This window comes from Coffea eugenioides, chromosome 2 (genome assembly GCF_003713205.1).
Source record: "Coffea eugenioides isolate CCC68of chromosome 2, Ceug_1.0, whole genome shotgun sequence".
Classification (NCBI taxonomy): Eukaryota; Viridiplantae; Streptophyta; class Magnoliopsida; order Gentianales; family Rubiaceae; genus Coffea; species Coffea eugenioides.
In genome coordinates this window covers 3,095,271-3,112,764 of record NC_040036.1, presented here as the reverse complement: position 1 = coordinate 3,112,764, position 17,494 = coordinate 3,095,271, and the positions used below count along the sequence as shown (strand labels likewise).

The 17,494-nt window shown below is 38.0% G+C and overlaps 2 protein-coding genes across 2 annotated transcripts; both read right to left on the bottom strand.

The window, feature by feature from the left end:
• Positions 1-2,099: 2,099 nt before the first annotated feature.
• Positions 2,100-2,829, bottom strand: LOC113762918. Its single transcript, XM_027306554.1, has one exon. The coding sequence runs from the start codon at positions 2,687-2,689 to the stop codon at positions 2,363-2,365; it is 327 nt and encodes a 108-aa protein (XP_027162355.1). The 5' UTR covers positions 2,690-2,829; the 3' UTR covers positions 2,100-2,362.
• Positions 2,830-10,461: 7,632 nt separating this feature from the next.
• On the bottom strand, positions 10,462-17,025 carry LOC113762157 (zinc finger CCCH domain-containing protein 48-like). Its single transcript, XM_027305466.1, has 9 exons — positions 16,195-17,025; positions 15,839-15,934; positions 15,299-15,388; positions 15,070-15,171; positions 14,145-14,291; positions 13,926-14,045; positions 13,768-13,827; positions 11,547-11,644; positions 10,462-11,464 (listed from the first exon to the last, which is right to left on the bottom strand). The coding sequence occupies exons 1-9, from the start codon at positions 16,672-16,674 to the stop codon at positions 11,323-11,325; spliced, it is 1,335 nt and encodes a 444-aa protein (XP_027161267.1). The 5' UTR covers positions 16,675-17,025; the 3' UTR covers positions 10,462-11,322.
• Positions 17,026-17,494: the final 469 nt, after the last annotated feature.

The following is a 17,494-nucleotide window of genomic DNA, read 5'->3' as shown; positions in this document are numbered from 1 at the left end:
AAAAGTGAGTTCTTGGTTGATTGAGGTGATATTTTGTTAAGTTGATGCTGGAATTAATTGACATTAACATTCTTAAATGTATCGATTGGATATAGAAGTTAGTTAACTGGCACTGGAAGAGGATCTAGTAGCTTCTCTTACAGAAGTCAGTTAACTGAACTGGAAGCGGTCTGTTTGCTCAAAGAGAAGGGACGAAACGAAATTTGCAATCTCAAAGGAGGTATCCCGATAAAGGGAACTAGATGCATGTGGATGCGAGTCTTTTCATGCTAATCCCACAGCTAACTAAAGCATTTGTGCCCTGTAAGGAAAATATGAAAGTCTGCAACTACTTTTGGAGATAATAATGGTGGTAAATAAGTACGGACGCACTTGCTGATTCAACATGCAATGTGCCACCAAGAACAGACGTTCAATTGCAAAGGCTCTCCTTTTCTTCCAGCCATCCGTTAGTGGGAGAGCTACATTTTTGTACTTCTGATTTTGTGCAATAAAACAGAGGAACTGCTCAAGATTGAAATGTGATACTAACCCTCTGGTAGTATGAGAAAAAAGATGGCAGTATAGTCAATCATCATTCCGCCAAGATTATTGATCTGTCGGCAGAGAGGCAAGGCAAAGAGACATTGATGATTTCTTTCGGCTATATTTTGATGATTTCTTGGCTATTTATTTATTTGATATGACATTAATTTAATACCTCTGGTTATTGTTCTAACATCATCCCGCTCGCTAGGACCTCAAATTTGAGAGTTACTAATATAATTACTCTGAAGACTTTTTCTCAATTTATTGCGTGTAGCGTGTAGATTTCAAGTGGGCACGGCACATCTAAATTCTAAAGTGGGGTTCCCAGACGGCTGTGGAACTGGATGGATAGATGGTGGGTGCACTAAATTGTATCCATGGGCGGTAAGGGAAGTGGGCAGTGGGCACAGCCGCCGCAGCCGAAGCTTCCAAGGTCACCCAACAAAGCAAAGCCAAGCCCATTTATGATTTAACACATACTTGAAGTCAGCGCTTTTGTTGGGAAACTCATCATTTCCGCTTTTCCCTTTTTTTTTTATCTTTAAATAAAAAAAGGGAAAAAAGATTGAAATACCTAATTATCAAAATTGTGGCATATGTGACACCACTTTGTGCTGTGTATAGTTAACCTCCAGGGGTACGTATGGTAGGTTTGAGGGGGAAATGGGGTTTCCCCAGTTCCATTTACTAAATGTAAATGTAAATTTTGTATCAAATTGATGCCTAGCTCATGACTATACTGAAGTTGTACCACTATACGTTAAAATTGTACTACTACTAAAATTTACGTAAGTAGATGGAGCTGGACACAGAAGTCAGAGGCCCCCGATCCGGTTTGAGGAACCTATAGCTGCTGTTTTTAATTGTTCCCATGTACAGCTTCCGCCTCAGACGTATGGACCGGAAACCGGGCGAAAGGCAACTTTTGTTTCCTACTAGTAGTTTATTGAGAGGGTGAGGCCGTGCTTTACCAAAACTACAAGAGCCAGAGCAGGGTAGGGAAACCATCACCAGCAGTAGCAGTAAATAATCACGTCTGATCAAAACCAAATCAACAAGCGGCCAAAGATTTCCTCACCAGAATTTCTGGGCAGAAACGCAAATTATATCAGTATCATTTACTGTCAGTTTTCGGAATCCGCTGGCACGTTATTCTTCCACTCACACACCCCTTTTGCCAAAAACGTTATTCCTGCCTTTTGTTGTTTGCCGGCCCGCGAGAATTATAGTGAACTCGAACGGACAAGTATGTATAGAGCTTGTGATACCTGTATCGAAAATCCTCGGTTCCTCACGTGATATCAAGGTTCTAGTCCTTCAGAAAGTAATAGGTTCCCTTGATCAAAGTACACAGAGGTCACAATTGGTTAAAAAAAATTAACCTATCGAGAGCATTTCAAAGCTGGTGAAAAGCTTCGGAAGAGAAGATATACCGATTGATTCACTCTGTAAATATACTGCTTGTATCAATTAAGTCTTTAACATATCTCGAAGACGACGGTTAAATACTACTTAAAATGGTGATGAAGGAAAAGGGGAGTAATTAGGACCAAACATTTCTGCACCAGTAAAAGCTGTATGGGAAATCATCACCTATAATTCTGTTTCTGCTGTACAGTACGTGGAGAAACGTTTCGTCTTCTCCTTTTACATACCAACTACAGGTAAAAGCATGCATGCCACCTTCTCCAAAAAGGAGCAAGAAAAAGAAAGAAGAGGTAACTGTAATTTAGGAGGACTAGTAGTAAGTAGTATATGATACTCCGAAAGGGGAAAAAAAGAAAAGAAAATTATCTGACCGACTCTGTAACCACAAACAAGCTAGGTACATCTTCTATGGCTGATTAGGCCTGGGAGTAATCTTTATAACAAGGCCAGGAAAAACATCGTCGGGATCATGGATATGTGGGTTCTGCTCCACGATGAAAGGGTCACCACACTTGTCGCTGATGGTGTGCAAGGTTTCCCCTTCTCCTACAACATATATTTCGTCACAGGCCCTGTTAAGGAGCTGCAGGTTTCCTCTGACCGGCTCGTAGGGGACAGAATCCTCCTTGACTGCGCTCACGAGTACGAGGGCCACTATCACCGCTGCACAGAACCAAGAAGCCCCATCAGCTATCATTAACGCAGAACTGGATGTCGGAGATGATGATGCCATGTATACAGTACTGATCAAGTAGTGTAATGCTACTAGGACACACTACTGCTTAAGAAGATGAGGAGGAGGTCAAGAAGACGAGGAGGATTTTGGTTCAGGCTCTAAGCAACTTCGATGAGGAATTTTGTTTTCGTTCAAGTGCGTTATTTATAGTCGTAGCTAGCTTAGCTCGGTGGGAGGGAGTTACTTGAGAGAGTACCAGTGGTGGGAAGGTGAAATGAAGAGGTATTGGACGTATTTAATGGGGAGACTAAATTAAATCAAAATAAATTCTAACTTTTGAACATTCCAGAATAACACTATTTCAAGGATGGGAAGACTTGCAAACTTATTGGGCAACCAAGGCGTCCGTCTTCTGTCGTTAGTTGTTAGCGGTTTCCTTTTCTGTTATCGTAACATTAATTGTTTTCGCTTTTTTCCGAACCCAATTTACAGAAATTTGATATGGTCTGCATTGGTGGTGGCAAGTGGCAACGCATCAACCCGGTCAACGCAAATCTCTACTACTTTATTATTAGTATTATTTTTTCCATAATTTGGTTACATAATTCTTCAGCAGGTTAGCAGTAATGGCAGGACATTAATGCTAGAAAAGCATTAATATGTTGTCAAGCTGAACATATATATATATATTCCAATTGAATAAAAGGGATAATTTCAGAAACCTCTCCTGAGGTTGGGCCTAATCTCACCTAACACCCCCATATTGATATGGTTTCAAAATTAACACTTAGCTCTCTTGTCAAATCGAGGGACAAAATATCTCCATCAACCAGAGTTTGATGACGAAATTACACAGTTTAGGTATAATAGAAATTTTTTTTCTGAAGCAACTATAAAAGATTCAATTCAACCATGCCTGATTGAATTACCTGCTCCTAATTTTTTTTATTATTGAGGATTGCACGGCACCCGGGGGGGTTAGTTTCATCATGTCATTTTCTTGTCAGTAGAAAACAACCTAGGCCTTGTGGGGCTCTGGAATTCGCTACTTTCCCCGGTTGATGCTTCCAAGTTCCATAGCAACTGCACCAGTACAGTTACGTCTACCACGGAAGCGGAGCGGAGAACAGAGCATAAATAAATTCAGATTATAAAAAAAAACCTCTGGGTATTGAATTGCATCGTGGCGAGTGGCGAGGAGGTGGGATTTGCCGATGTGGCGCCGACCTGATATTTCTTGTTGGACTACCAATTCATCCCATAACTGCGTCACCTATCAATGTGTCTCTTTCATCACCTGAGTGGACGCGTGGCCACTGGGTGACGATCTTTGGTCGTCTTTGAGTCCGATACGGTACCACAGGTAAGCTGGAAATCTAATTAACAATCACAATAATCCTAGGGACATTGACTAGGAACATGGAATCCCTGAGTCGCATATTCAACAAATTGCGCTTCATCTTTTAGATCGCCAGCACAACGATACAGTACTATATGTTTGGTTTTCTTATTGTTGGTCCTAGACCAAATTAATCATATATAAGTAAAGAGTAATTTCTCTCTTAGAATTTAACAAAGAAATTAACAAAATCTCATACCTCAATATTGCATTAATAAATGCAAATAATTTGAACCATCAAAAGTTATTTTGGCATGGGTTGATGTGCGAACTAGATCTTAAAATTATTAGATGAATAGTTTCTGATCTTCAATCCGACCACCTTGAATTGACAGCTACTAAAAAGTTCGGTAGGGCTGAGGTGCATAGAACGCTCTCTTTAAGACGATACGCGCTCCTACGATATTTTTTAAATCGATGCAGAAGGTCTAGCGCCCCGCCTCCAGGATACAACAGCCCAACTCTATAGTTGTTGCTTCCCTTTGATCTGCAAAACCAAGAGAAGCAGAAGCTTCCCAATATCTTACTTTGCCCAAAGAAAATAGAATGAGGGAGAAAGAAATGAGTGTGAGGAAAATAGTATTTAGAATGATCTTTTGTTAAGAGAAGTGTGTATATAATATAATTCTCCAAAGAACTTCACTATTTATAGGCTACAAAACCATAAGAAAAAGGGGTTGAAAATGTGTAACGGTTTTTCCATATTAAATTATAGTTAATTGGTAGAATTTGTAACCGAAAAATGAATTCACATTTGAATGGGTTATAAAGACTCAATTAATTCCTCATTTGAAACAAATAATTCATTTGTAACCCTAATTCAAATAATTGTATAATAACTCCATTCAAAATACATTGTAACTCCCACAATTATAATTCCCATAACTCCCAAATAAATTATTATAACTCCTTGTAATGATTAGGTCAAGGAAAAAAATAAGATTTTATTAAAATACACCAACACTTATCATCCAAGTCCAATTTAGCCTTTATTGGTCGTCATCTTTTTTTTTTTTAAATTAAAATTTTGAGTAAATTTACTCAAATCACCGTCATCTATTGGTGAAGACATGATTTTGGAGTTATAAACTATTTATAAAAGTCATCTATTAAACAGATGATAACCAATCTTACGTGTAGTGTATTGGCTCTGCAATAACTATATTCATACTTCAACCCAAACTCGAATTGAGAAAACGACATGCATATTACCATGCTATGGGGCCTGGCGGGCATGACACTATAAACTGCAATTTTAGTTCCAACTGACTTTCTCCTTGTTTCAAGTATGTTGCCGTCTTATTCCATTCAATATCGACTCTATCCTTAGTAGCAGCGTGGTGGTTTATTTTAGGTAATCCGGATGTGACCACAGACTCCAATATGTTACGGTCAAAATTTTTCATCAAACTTTTAGGATGTTTTTAAGAACCCAATATGGGCCATAAAACTTGCTAATGCTGCTACAGCACTTTTGCAGATATTCGTGAAATTTGGAACTTCCCCCCCATTATATATAAACAATGACTGGGCGAAATCAACTAGCAATAGGTTTTTTGCCACAATCGATGATTCTGATCAGGTCCCCATATCTGTATCGGTGGCGAATTGCTTCATTCTAATTGGTACAATGATCATTCTCCAACTCTACCATGATTTTCTCAGACTACAGGAAAATTTTTCAAAGAAAAATTGCTATTTTCTCATATTTACCATGATTTCTCAGATTAGGTGTGTTTGGATTGTAATTTTCTAAAGAAAAATTGTTACTTTATTTTTGTTTGAAATAGAGTTCCACAACCGAAAGTTGAACCTCCCACCACTCTGCCAATTTATCATATCATCATTGGTGACAGGAATTGACTCATTTTGTTTGCCTAGTTTTTGTGGATCCCAGCAAGAGTTGAATTGATCTGCTACACAATCCCTTAAACGTGTCAACCAAAAAAAAAAAAAAAAAAAAAAACCAGAGATGGAGTTCTCTTTACTTCATGTAACAAGAGGATCTAAAGCTGTGTCTATTGACCATTGTCAAGGAGACATATACAGTACCCTTACATGAGCAGAAGGTCTTCTACGGCTAAGATTGGAACTTCGTTCCCAAAAAAAAAAAAAAAATTAGTGGGAATATTTGCAAAATGCTACACAAAATAGGAAATTAAATGGGTGAAATAGTGAATGTGTTAGTTAAAGATCTGTTTTTAGTTAGTGATTTTGTTAAAGTAATTAAGCAGAATTAGGTACGTACTTAAGTGACATAGATGTATTCCTTTCTTCTTTTTCTTATGTTGGTGGAAAATTGAACTGAAGTAGCCTTGATTAAATATTTTTTTTTCGTTTTTAATTTTTGGAATTTTGGGTATCTCAAGCACATTGAAATTGTGATTGTTTGAGACTGACACGTGAGCTAATTAATATTTCGTGTCGAAGTTCATTGCCTCGATTCCGCACTTTATTTTTTTCTTTTGGAAAAAAAAAAAAAACCACATGTAGGCAATGTCCTGTATTATCGATCATAGACAAGATGGAAACATCAAGTAATCATATAATTTCAAGAAATTAATGAGACTCACAAAAGAAAAAGAAGGAAGAAGCAAAAACCTGAGCGTCTTAGGGGTATCCCTGGAATTTGGCGACTTGCATGAATCAGAGACGAGAGAATAATACGAGGGTTTTCAGTATTAACATATACTACTATTTACTATATATAAAACGCCTTGTCTCCCTTAGACCGCAGGATTGATTATATATATATCTTCGCAGATTCAAAGCTTCCAATTAAGGCAGAATGTTGAGGACAAGTCCTGGAAAAACATCGTCGGGATCGTAGATATGAGGATTTCGTTCAAGGATGAAGGCGTCGCCGCACTTGACGCTGATGGTATGAAGGGTTTCGCCTTCACCTACCACATATATTTCGTCGCAAGGCCGGTTGATCATCATTGGGCTTGCTTTTGTAGCAAGGCTCATGATCCCTGCAGACAACAAGATCACTAGCATAGCGATTGCAGAAACCCGTGAAGCCATGAACATAGATGATCTGAGTCTACTTTTGGTGTTGCATGAAGAAGAAGAAGCAGCCTTTAAGCGGCCTGCATGAAAATCACAGGATATCTGTACGAATTAATGAAGCTTAAATCCTACGAGTTTTGATGTGTCACCTCTAACCGTTTCGATCTACGATAAGTTAGACGCATTCAGGACAGCATTTGGTGTTGCACTATATATATACATATACATGTATGTATGTATCGGTAGGTTACAACCTAAACTCATCGCCTAAGTAAAAGGTAACGTATTTCGTTTTCCATGCTGGAGTAGAAACCAAATAACTGCACAAGGAAATAAGTAGCTGGTGAAATATCTACTGCTGTTTAGGGAACTACTACGTTTTTTTTTTGTTTCCGTTTCTAGTTTTTGGTTGAACAAATAGGAGCACTGCGTTAAAAGTAAATTAACTAAACGAATAGTGCTGACTAACGAATACTATATACGAAAACATACGTTCAATATATGATTGCAGGTACATTCATTGCGTACGTAGTTTGTGGTAAGTTGGGTCTAAACAGGAACTTTTCAACTAACATTAAAGGCAGGTAAGAAGATTTTCTTGGTTTCCTTTTCCTTTTGTGTTTTCTTCTGTCGAACTTGTGTCTGCGAAAGAGAAGAGGAGATGGGAACTTAATTCGAATCAAGACAGGTATCATGAAGAATAGCGTAAGAAATTACATTAAAGGAATCACCCAATTTCTTAGTTTCCTTCAAAAGAGTAGCCAGTAATTTTTCATTCTTTTTCCTTTTGAATGTTTTCTTTTTGCTCTTTATGATTCCAAATTACATAACCACTCCTACCAAACCTGAATTTTTCAAAAGCTGTATCAGACATAAAATAATGTTTTAATGCTGCTTGCTGGTACCAGAAGAAAATAATACTGGAGATAATCTTCTTGTGACGTTGCCCAGGCAACAGGCTTTATTACTTTTTTCTTTTCTTTTTATTTATTGATAAGGCCTAGGCAACAAACTGTACTGAAATTCTTTTATTTCTAATCCTAGCTAAAAATGTCCCTCCCCCTCAAATTAATAAACTCAAAAGGCGTACAAAATCAAAGTATGATGTAGAGATCACAACACAGACAGAAGACTGAATAACATAGCATATTATGCAGACTGCACGCGGCAGGATTTCTCATGAAAAAAAAGAAGAAGAAGAAGAAGATTTCATCATGGTGACAACTCTATATGTATCAACCATTAAAAAGAATGAAAATGAAGAAAAAAAAAAGGAATTATATATGTCCATGGCCAATAGAAAGAGACATTAGACCATCACAAATTAATTACAATCAATAGCTGAAGGATTCAACTCGCGACGTATCAAATAAAAAAGAAGCTCCGACCAAGTCACCGCTCACTATCACTCTAAAAATCAACGGTGGTACACCAAAGAGAGGTGACCCAACTTCTGAATTTCCAATTTGACTGAGTCGAGTCACTCGCAGAAAATTATATTAGCAGGGTCGAGCTTGGTTGCGAGATGTGTCCTCTTAGCAGTAAAAGCACTTTCAAGAATTTAATGCGTTTCAAATTCTTAGTTTCTAATGGGAGGATATGTTATATTTGAAAGAAAAAGCCAAAGAGGGCGCGAGCACATTCATTTCTAGTTTCCAAAATCTTGACGTGATCCCCAATTTTTTGATGAAAAACGTCCCTCAATCGTGGAAACCTTAGCCCAATTAATTAGTCGTCCCGCCCGTATACAAAATTATCCGGGGTTTAAACTCTGTCTTAGTCAACTATACACGCTTTTGCTACCAACACATGATACCAAGATGTGGCTGCAATTTGAGCGTAAAGGTTGGATTTGGGAGTATGACCTGGTGCAGTCCGTGGGGCGTCAAGATCCAAATTGCTTTCTTTCTTCCCCCACATTTTTTGTTATTTTTATTTGTGGGGGCAAGTTCTTCCCTCGCGTTGAGTCCATCATCAAAAGAACGGAAAATGCTATAGTTTCTTTTGGATACGATACTCACGATTCTAATCCACTTATATCATTGTCGCATTATTTAATGATTTAAACTCTTGAAATAATTTAAAAATTGATAACTCTTATTATATATATTCAATAGTGAATTTAATCTCATCTATACAGTATCTAAAAGGGACCGTAAAAGTCCTCCAAAAGAACATGTAACCATCAAATCAATTACCGACTAACCCGTAACCAACAAATCCTAAAATGCCATTTCCAATTTCCATAAAGACGGTTCTCAAAATGCCATTTCATGTTCATTTACTACTTGAATTCGTACCCAAAATGTACCCAACAAAAATCGTACCCAAGGGCTTTGGACTTTCCAATTCGCGTGCTAAAGTTCAGTTAATTAACGAAAGAAGAATCTGGGGAGTACTTTAGTCTCTGTCACGCAATTTTGTCAACCTTTTTAGGTAGGCTCATATGGTAGTATGGTACTACTGCTATACTACACTTCTTGGCATTGCATTCTTGGACAATAGCAGAAAAAGATTCTTCTCTTGCATTCCACTTTGGGAAGTGCAAACTCTATACGTATACCAATTTAAAAAAACGATTTATAAGGGGGGAAAAAAAGGAAGATACTACTAGTTTATTAACCGATATCGAGGTCCTATTAGGCCTGTCATGTAAGTGCGTCTGTATGTATACTTTTTCTCTTCTTTTTTTAGAAGTGTGGAAAGATAGTAAGTTGTTGAAGGTTTTATCAGACTAAAAAAAAAAAAAGTTATTATTTTTTTTTTTGGGAGAAACTGAAGCTCTTTTTTCTTTTGTTATGAGCGTAAAAAGGGAATTTGATATCACAGAAGAAAGTTATAATGAAACCCTCTTTTCCCGTCTGTCACAGTTGAGAGATGATAAATGGAGGGATTGGAGTGTCGGACAAAGAAGGCATGGGCAGGGTATTGGGATGAATTCTTTCATGGATTATTATTAATTGATGATGTGGACACCAAACCAAGAAGGAAATTATAAAGTTTTAGCACTTATTGACCATTTCCAACAATAATAATCGCACCCTAATTTGCAGCCAGATCTTTGCAAACCGTAGTAGTTTGATTAACATAGGGACCTTTACTGGGAAAATCTCAAAAGTTGTTTCAAGGTTTCTGACTTGACAAAAGTTTCATGTAAAAGAGAGAAATTTATATGTTCTGGGCCTTCTGGTGAAACAAATCAGCGTGTGGTGTGGGCACCTCATATCACACAACATATGTAAAAACTAATACAATTGACAACTTACAAAAACACAACAAATTTTATCATTTAAGTGAAAATTATGTTCCACAATTAATTTCATTTGCTCAAACTCAAATTACGCCTAATTACACACTGCAATTGCTTCAGGGCGGAGGGTCTATTGCCTTACGACTATTGAGAGACCTAGGAGAGCTATCACTTATAATTCATTCATGTAGTGAAACTAAACTCAATGCTTTAGAATGCTCTCCAACAGTCATTATAGAAAATTGGCTTAAAGTCTGATGATCACATGATGATTCTACCTCTTCATCTCCGTCCCAAGGCAAATTTCACAATTCCTTCGGAATCCAATGAAGAATTACGAACAAGGGAGAAGCCCCTATAGACAAGTAAAGAAAGGGCACACACAAAACTATTGCAATTGATGGTAAAAGCTAAGCTTCTACATAACCCAACATGGATATGTGAACTCAATTGTCGCTACAAATAGTACGTCAGCTTCACACTTCACACAACTCCCAACCTTTGCTGTAATCCAAAGGTAAGACCAAATAGCCTCGGGGAATTTAGGGAGGCACAGGCACCACCGAATCAGGCAATGTTGCTTATGTCACCTTCAGGTCGCAGAAGACAAGTGATGCTTGTTGAAAAGCTTTGCCAGGGAGGAGTCATAAGATTATGAGGCTGTCAAAGGGGGGAAAAGGACAAACATGCATATGACATTTGGGTGGTGGGCATAGTTTTTCCGAACCGGACTCCAAAGGAGAAACAAGAAAAAGAGAAATAGCATCTCTGATACATATTACAACTATTGAGAATAAAAAACGAGATGCCAAATGCACAAGAACGCCTTGAATTTATTGAATCCTTCTACTCAATCCCGGTAAATGGCAAGGTAGCCCCATGGCTCTAATCCAGTTAAGGCAGCTACTTCCAAAATATCAAAACTGACATTTTTTTTCCTCATCCCTTCTTTCATTCCCTTGTACATTTTAAAAACAATAAATATTGGAACCACGAAAAACAGGCTCCTCAATCAACTTTGCCCCTTTTTTATTTTGTCAAAGTTGATTCCGTTGACCATTGCCACACTTTCACTTGACCAGTCCCATCACCAGTGAAAAACAAACCAGGAGGACCAGTCTGAATGGAACGAACCTCCTGTTTTGCAAAGATCTTCCCTCTTTCGCAAAAACTAAAATATAAAAAGCCATATTGCAATGAAAAATCAGAAACCATAATTCAAAAACCAAGAAAAATGGCTGAACTGAGCTTACGATGGCAAATCATAGACGCGGATGCAGTTGTCATTGCATGAGCAGAGCAAAACTGGCTTGCCATCCAAATCATGCATCCCACAGAGGGTGAGCAAACCCTGATTACACAAAAACTAATCAAAACCAAAACTGCACAAGCTACTTTTATCTGCATAACAGCACACCAATATTACACCCCACAATACAGATGCAAGAAGACAATTTTCCATTTGTTCAAGGCCACTCACTTGAAATGAATGAAAATTGCACAAAATGCAAATCAACACAAGCCTAAATGTGGAAGATTTTACACTTATATCTCCAAGAAAATATCATCATTTTATCCCTCAAACTAGAGAGTTTGATACGCAATATCATATGTGACAGCAAGAAACTTTTCATTTCAAGATGACATTGCACTTTTACCAATAAAAAACTAGCTTTCGCTACCGTGAGGTATTAATATACGCTGAAGGAACTTCAAATGTCCTGTGTCCTCAGCTTCAGCCCCTCAACACTCACAATACTACCTTCTCATTAGATTTTTTTTTTAAAGTTTTTTTTTGGTTTTTTTTTGTGGGGGGGGGGGGGGGTGTTTGGAACTCTTACATAAGGCTGCAATTAGTTAAAACTCTCACACTTTCTTTGTCACATTGCAAAAGCATTCAAGTTCGGCCCAAACCCAACTTACCAGATAAAATGTAAAACTGGATACCAAACCCAAATACCTCATTTGAAAACCGAACATAGCAAAAATTTCATTCCAAAATTCACGATATTAGACAAAATGGCACACTATAAGTAAAATATGCTAAAAAACCAAGAGAGGTTGAATGTAGAAAAAGTGAATGAAACTCTTGGGAAAGTGTTCAAAGAAGGGCCCAATTTCACTGCCCTCAAGATATGCCAAATGTTTTTGAGACTCCAGCATCTGAGCACAATAGGGGCCAATTCATACCGAAATCCTCCTGAAGAACTAATTGGCAGTGATCAGAAACATTCAAGTTCTTCTTTTGTTGTTTGTCCTCTTTTGTTTTCATTTCCTCTTATTTCATACCAAAACATCTACCAGTAGCCATAGCATATAGGGATAACACCAACAACCTTACATTATATTAAGTCATATGAAACTTTTCTAGCATCAGTAAGTCCTACTTTTCATGTATAAGCACAAAGTAGTCCTCAGCCAAGAACGGTTTGTTTTGTTCCCATTTTAATTTTTCAAATGCCAACACTACTCATAATTTCCAAGTAGATATATTAAGACACTATGTATTATGGATGACAACTACTTTTTTTTTTTTTACTCTCTCTCTATTGGTATTACATGAGTCCTACCATATTGAGCAAAACTCTTGCTTGGAACATTTAAATTGTTGAACAAACTAGTTTTCCAGTTTAGGACAACTATTTCAAAAGTTAAAAATAATTTCTTTTTTAGAATATGAAGTAAAACGAAAATTTGAATATTTCCCAGAAATGCTTGCAGCTTGGAGGACAATATTATTTGTGAAAAGTCAAAAACTCATTGGCAATTCAAAATTTAATGGGACTTAGCTGTCTTAATTGTCCTAGAAATTCTCAAATAGGACTTCCTCGTAATTCCCAATTAAGTAGTTAATCAACATAAGAACAAATGTCTGAACAGATAAACAAGCATGCCAACAGAACCCCAAAAAAATTACACTAGCACACCTGCTTGGCTTGTTCATTCAAGTGTGTGTTGAACATTAACCTTAATTATCTGCAATTCCAATCTTTTAATGGGACTTTGAACTAGATTTTGGCTCAATCTTATTAATACTAGTGTCTAGCGAACGCATGCAGTCAAATAGAAACTGTTCGTTTAAACTGGAATATGGATGCTGACAAGTAGGGACTGCAAAAAACCTTTCCACTTGCCAACAACAAAGATTTACAAACAGTTTTGACTTATAGTTTTTTATATTTCCATACACCTTGTAAAGCTCGGATATTGCTAAATGGTTGGATCCAGCTAAAAACATGACTGTTGTCAATTAAATCACAAATGGTTAATGAATAAGTGTGCTCTTAATTGTATTCGAACCATCAAAAACACATCAATAGAGTATTTCATGCCAAACTTCCTGATTCTTCTTGACACACATATTGTACATTAGCTAAGAAAAACACCTATTAATTGAAAAGAAAAAACACACACACAGAGAGAAACAAGCAAGCACAACCCTGCATGCAAGAGGAGTGATATAATAAAGCATACATGTTCCTCATTATGTGTGTATGTCACTTCCAAGCTCCCAAGCTCTGTAGCAGCCCAGACCTACAAGTAAAGGAAATATAAAATAGATGTGAACCCAGCCAACTGATAGTGTACTTCTGTGCACAGAAGTACTAAAATTAGGGTGAAAAACTGAATACCTTTACTGTTTTGTCCAATGAACATGATAATAGAAATTGATCCCAACAAAGAACAGACATCACAACATTAGAATGGTCCGTCAATGTCTGTAGACACTGCAAAGTTTCAAGGCTCCAAACCTGAAAACAGAAGTTGAAATGGCTAAGGTCTTAAACACACCATCTGCAAGAAATCCTATGTTATGACAATAAGTCCTTATCTCACTCCAACTGACTTACACGAATAGAATGGTCCATCGAACCAGAATAAAGTTTATTGGCTCCAACAACCAGAGTGACAACAGCAAGATTGTGTCCCTTGAGTGATGCAGCTGGTTCAAAGGAGTTGGTGGCAGTATTAAACTTCCATGCCAATATTGTTCCATCCTGCAAAGGATGTAAGGGTTTTTAAGAAGGTGGTCAGCAGGTCAGGGGTAAAAGCACACATCTGATTGAAAGGAGTTACTCTGAGTTTGAGCACATACAAGATAGAGAGAAAAGTGTGGCTAGCTCGTTAACGGCCTTTGGAGGAGAGAAACAAACAATGTACAAGAAACTACTGTTTAACCAGGTCTTTACCTTTACACAAAGTGTCTTAGTTTTGAATTTTGTCAATTGCTTTTAACTCATCTCACCCTCATCTTCGATTCGAGGAAAAAAAAGATACCACCAAAGTACCTGGGCAAGAGCGATACGTACCCCTCCACCTATAGTTGCCCCCTTCTTCCCTTCCTAAATGAACTCTTAATTACAAAGTATTCCGATTCAGGTTCCACATGAAATTCTCACTCCAACCCTTCACTCCCTCAACTACTAGCAACCGAGCCATGTCCAAGGTGGAGAACATAAATCTCATTATAACTGGTCAAAGGGCTCAATTCTTTCTTTTTTGAAGTAAACTCAAATTGACCACCATTTAGTTTACATTCATAGGCCAAAAAGTATTGTATTTGCATGAAAGACTCAATGTTAACTAAACACATAACTAATTCTGATAACTAGGACCCTGTAATTTCTTAGAGAAACAATACACAAAAATTGAAATAGTATCCACTACTTAAATCACCCCCGACTCATCTGGGCAAATTGTGGAGTTCGACCTGAGAAGCCACAAAGTTAAAAAGAGATACAATTGCCCAAAAGAAAAAGGAAAAGAAAAAATTACCTGTACACCCGCAAACAGCAAATCGTTACCCACCACAAGAGCATAGACTTGCCCAACAGGTCCACTTAAACTCAAGTCAGTGGTTGTTTGTGTGTTCCATGCCTGCAATATCACCAGTTGACCTGATAAATACAAAAATTTGACTATGTGCTAATAGAAAGCTCTGGCTTGTGCACTGAACTATAGAAATGAAAAGACTGAGAAAGAAGAAGGTAACTGAACCTCTTACCCTGACGAAGTTTGTAAGACCCACAAAAACCCATGGGCCTTCACTTCTCATGCAGCCTATTTCACCACCCAAGCTAATAACCCCTGCACACTAAGGGAAACGAGGAAAAGCATATGATACATATGAGTTTTAAAAAATGCCATAGGTTGACAAAAAAAAGGGAACTTTTCTTGTTAATTGACTTTAAAATAGAGGAACATTCCAAGATCAATCTCTTATAACGACTTTTCCCAGCACATCATGGCTACTTTCTTAAGATTTTGCATTCCTGCTCTCTTATCTATACAGCTCAGAAGTATTTAAAAAGATTTAAAACCTAACAAGAATAACCTCAGCCACATCATTCGACAACACAGATGCATTTCGGGAAATTTTTTAATTTTCTTCCCCTCAAAAGCAGGATTGGAAGAAAAGGGCCCACACAAATTAACAGGGCCTTATTCAGCTTGTCATCTACCTAGTTAGATCTCTACACTGAAGGATCAGAAAGCAGACATAACCACTGAAACTGCAAGAAGAAATAAAATTAACAACAATCACCTGCCCAGATTGGCAATCCCAAACTCTAACAGTCTCATCTTTACTCCCTGTATAAAGCCTGTCAGAGCCAGATGGCAAAGCAATCCCAGTAACAACCTGTTCAAGGAGAAACCTTCAACTCGTACTGATACTCCATCAATGCAAAAAAAAAAAAAAAAAATCCATAGCCAAAACCACAATTCTTAAAAAAAAAATTACAAAAGACAGACCCGAACACTCGAAAACAAACAAATAATCCGATAATCACTAAACAAAACCAGACAAAGCTTCAACTTTATCACGTTCAAAAAACAAAATAAATAAGACTAAAACTACATTATTAAGAAGCAAGCATATAGGTTAGGATTCCCAATCACCTTTTCGTGTCCTTCGAGCTGTGTTAACAAGGAAAAGCAGTTGCCCGTAGACCAAGAATGCAAATACCTACACTTATCTCCATAGCTACAATTTCCCTGAACCCAAAAATTACAAAGTTTCTCAGTCTTCTTAATAACTCCTCCTCCCCTATTCCCGTAACCCTGCTGATGCTGCTGTTGTTGCCTCCCCCAAGAATTATTGAAGTTAGGATTCCTCCGCATCCCACCGCCAGCATAATTGTCATCAGCCGAGAACCCGTAAGGCCGTTTGGATGTGGCGGCCCCGTTGCCCATTGACGACTGCTGCGGAGGCGGTAATTCTCTGTGTAGGTATGGACATGGAAACCTACTGCACTTTCCTGCCCTCCAATGATAACAAACTTTTTGCTGTTTGTTATTGGTATCACTCCCAGAAGACGACGCCGTGGAGGCCCCCGGACCTAGCCGTTGAAAGATACGCTTACTTCCGTCGACATCCATTCTTCAATTCTAATTTACTTAGTGTAAATAACTTCAGTATGCACGAGCTGGATGGCTTATGCAGCGTGAAAGATAAATAAGGAATTGAAGGGGTGAAGACAGGGAGTGATAATGGATGTGATCATGAGAATGAAAAAAGTGGGGGAGAGAGGGGACTGGGGAAAACGACGTGAGATGAGATTGAAATTCAGGGTGTGCAAAAGGAGGTTTCAAAATTTTGGTTAGGGTTTTGAGTTGTGGGGAAGGGAATGAATTGGGAACCCTAATTTGCAATTTTTGGGTTTTAACTTTTGCAGCGAAGTGCGAGGGGGACAAGTGGAGGAGGAGGATGAAGGAGGACTGAAAGAGAGAAGAAGGATCTAAAACTAAGTAAAGAAATATAAGTCTTAACCTTTTTTTTTTAATATTTCCACAAGGAAAATACAGTTTCTTTTTCCCCTAAAATGAAAAAGGTAAATATGACCTTAAATTGACGAGAATACAAGAGCACTAGAGCAGGACTAGGAGTCGTACGTGATAGGAATGCAAATTTTGTAATTTGGCATATTTTACTTAACTCTTTTTTTTTTTTTTTTTTTTGTCGACACAGGGGTGTCCGGGTCAATCCTTACGGGGCTCGACTAATCCCCTGCGGCCCAGGCCCGACGCCCCAACCCGGCCCGAATACGTTAAGTGCGCGGAGGAATCCAGCGTAGCGGAGACTCGAACTTGTGACCTCAAGGGTCACTGGTGAGAGGCGCTGCCGCTGGATCATTCACGCGGGGACGTATTTTACTTAACTCGGTATGATACTTCTTAACTGAAAAAGGAATAAAAGCGT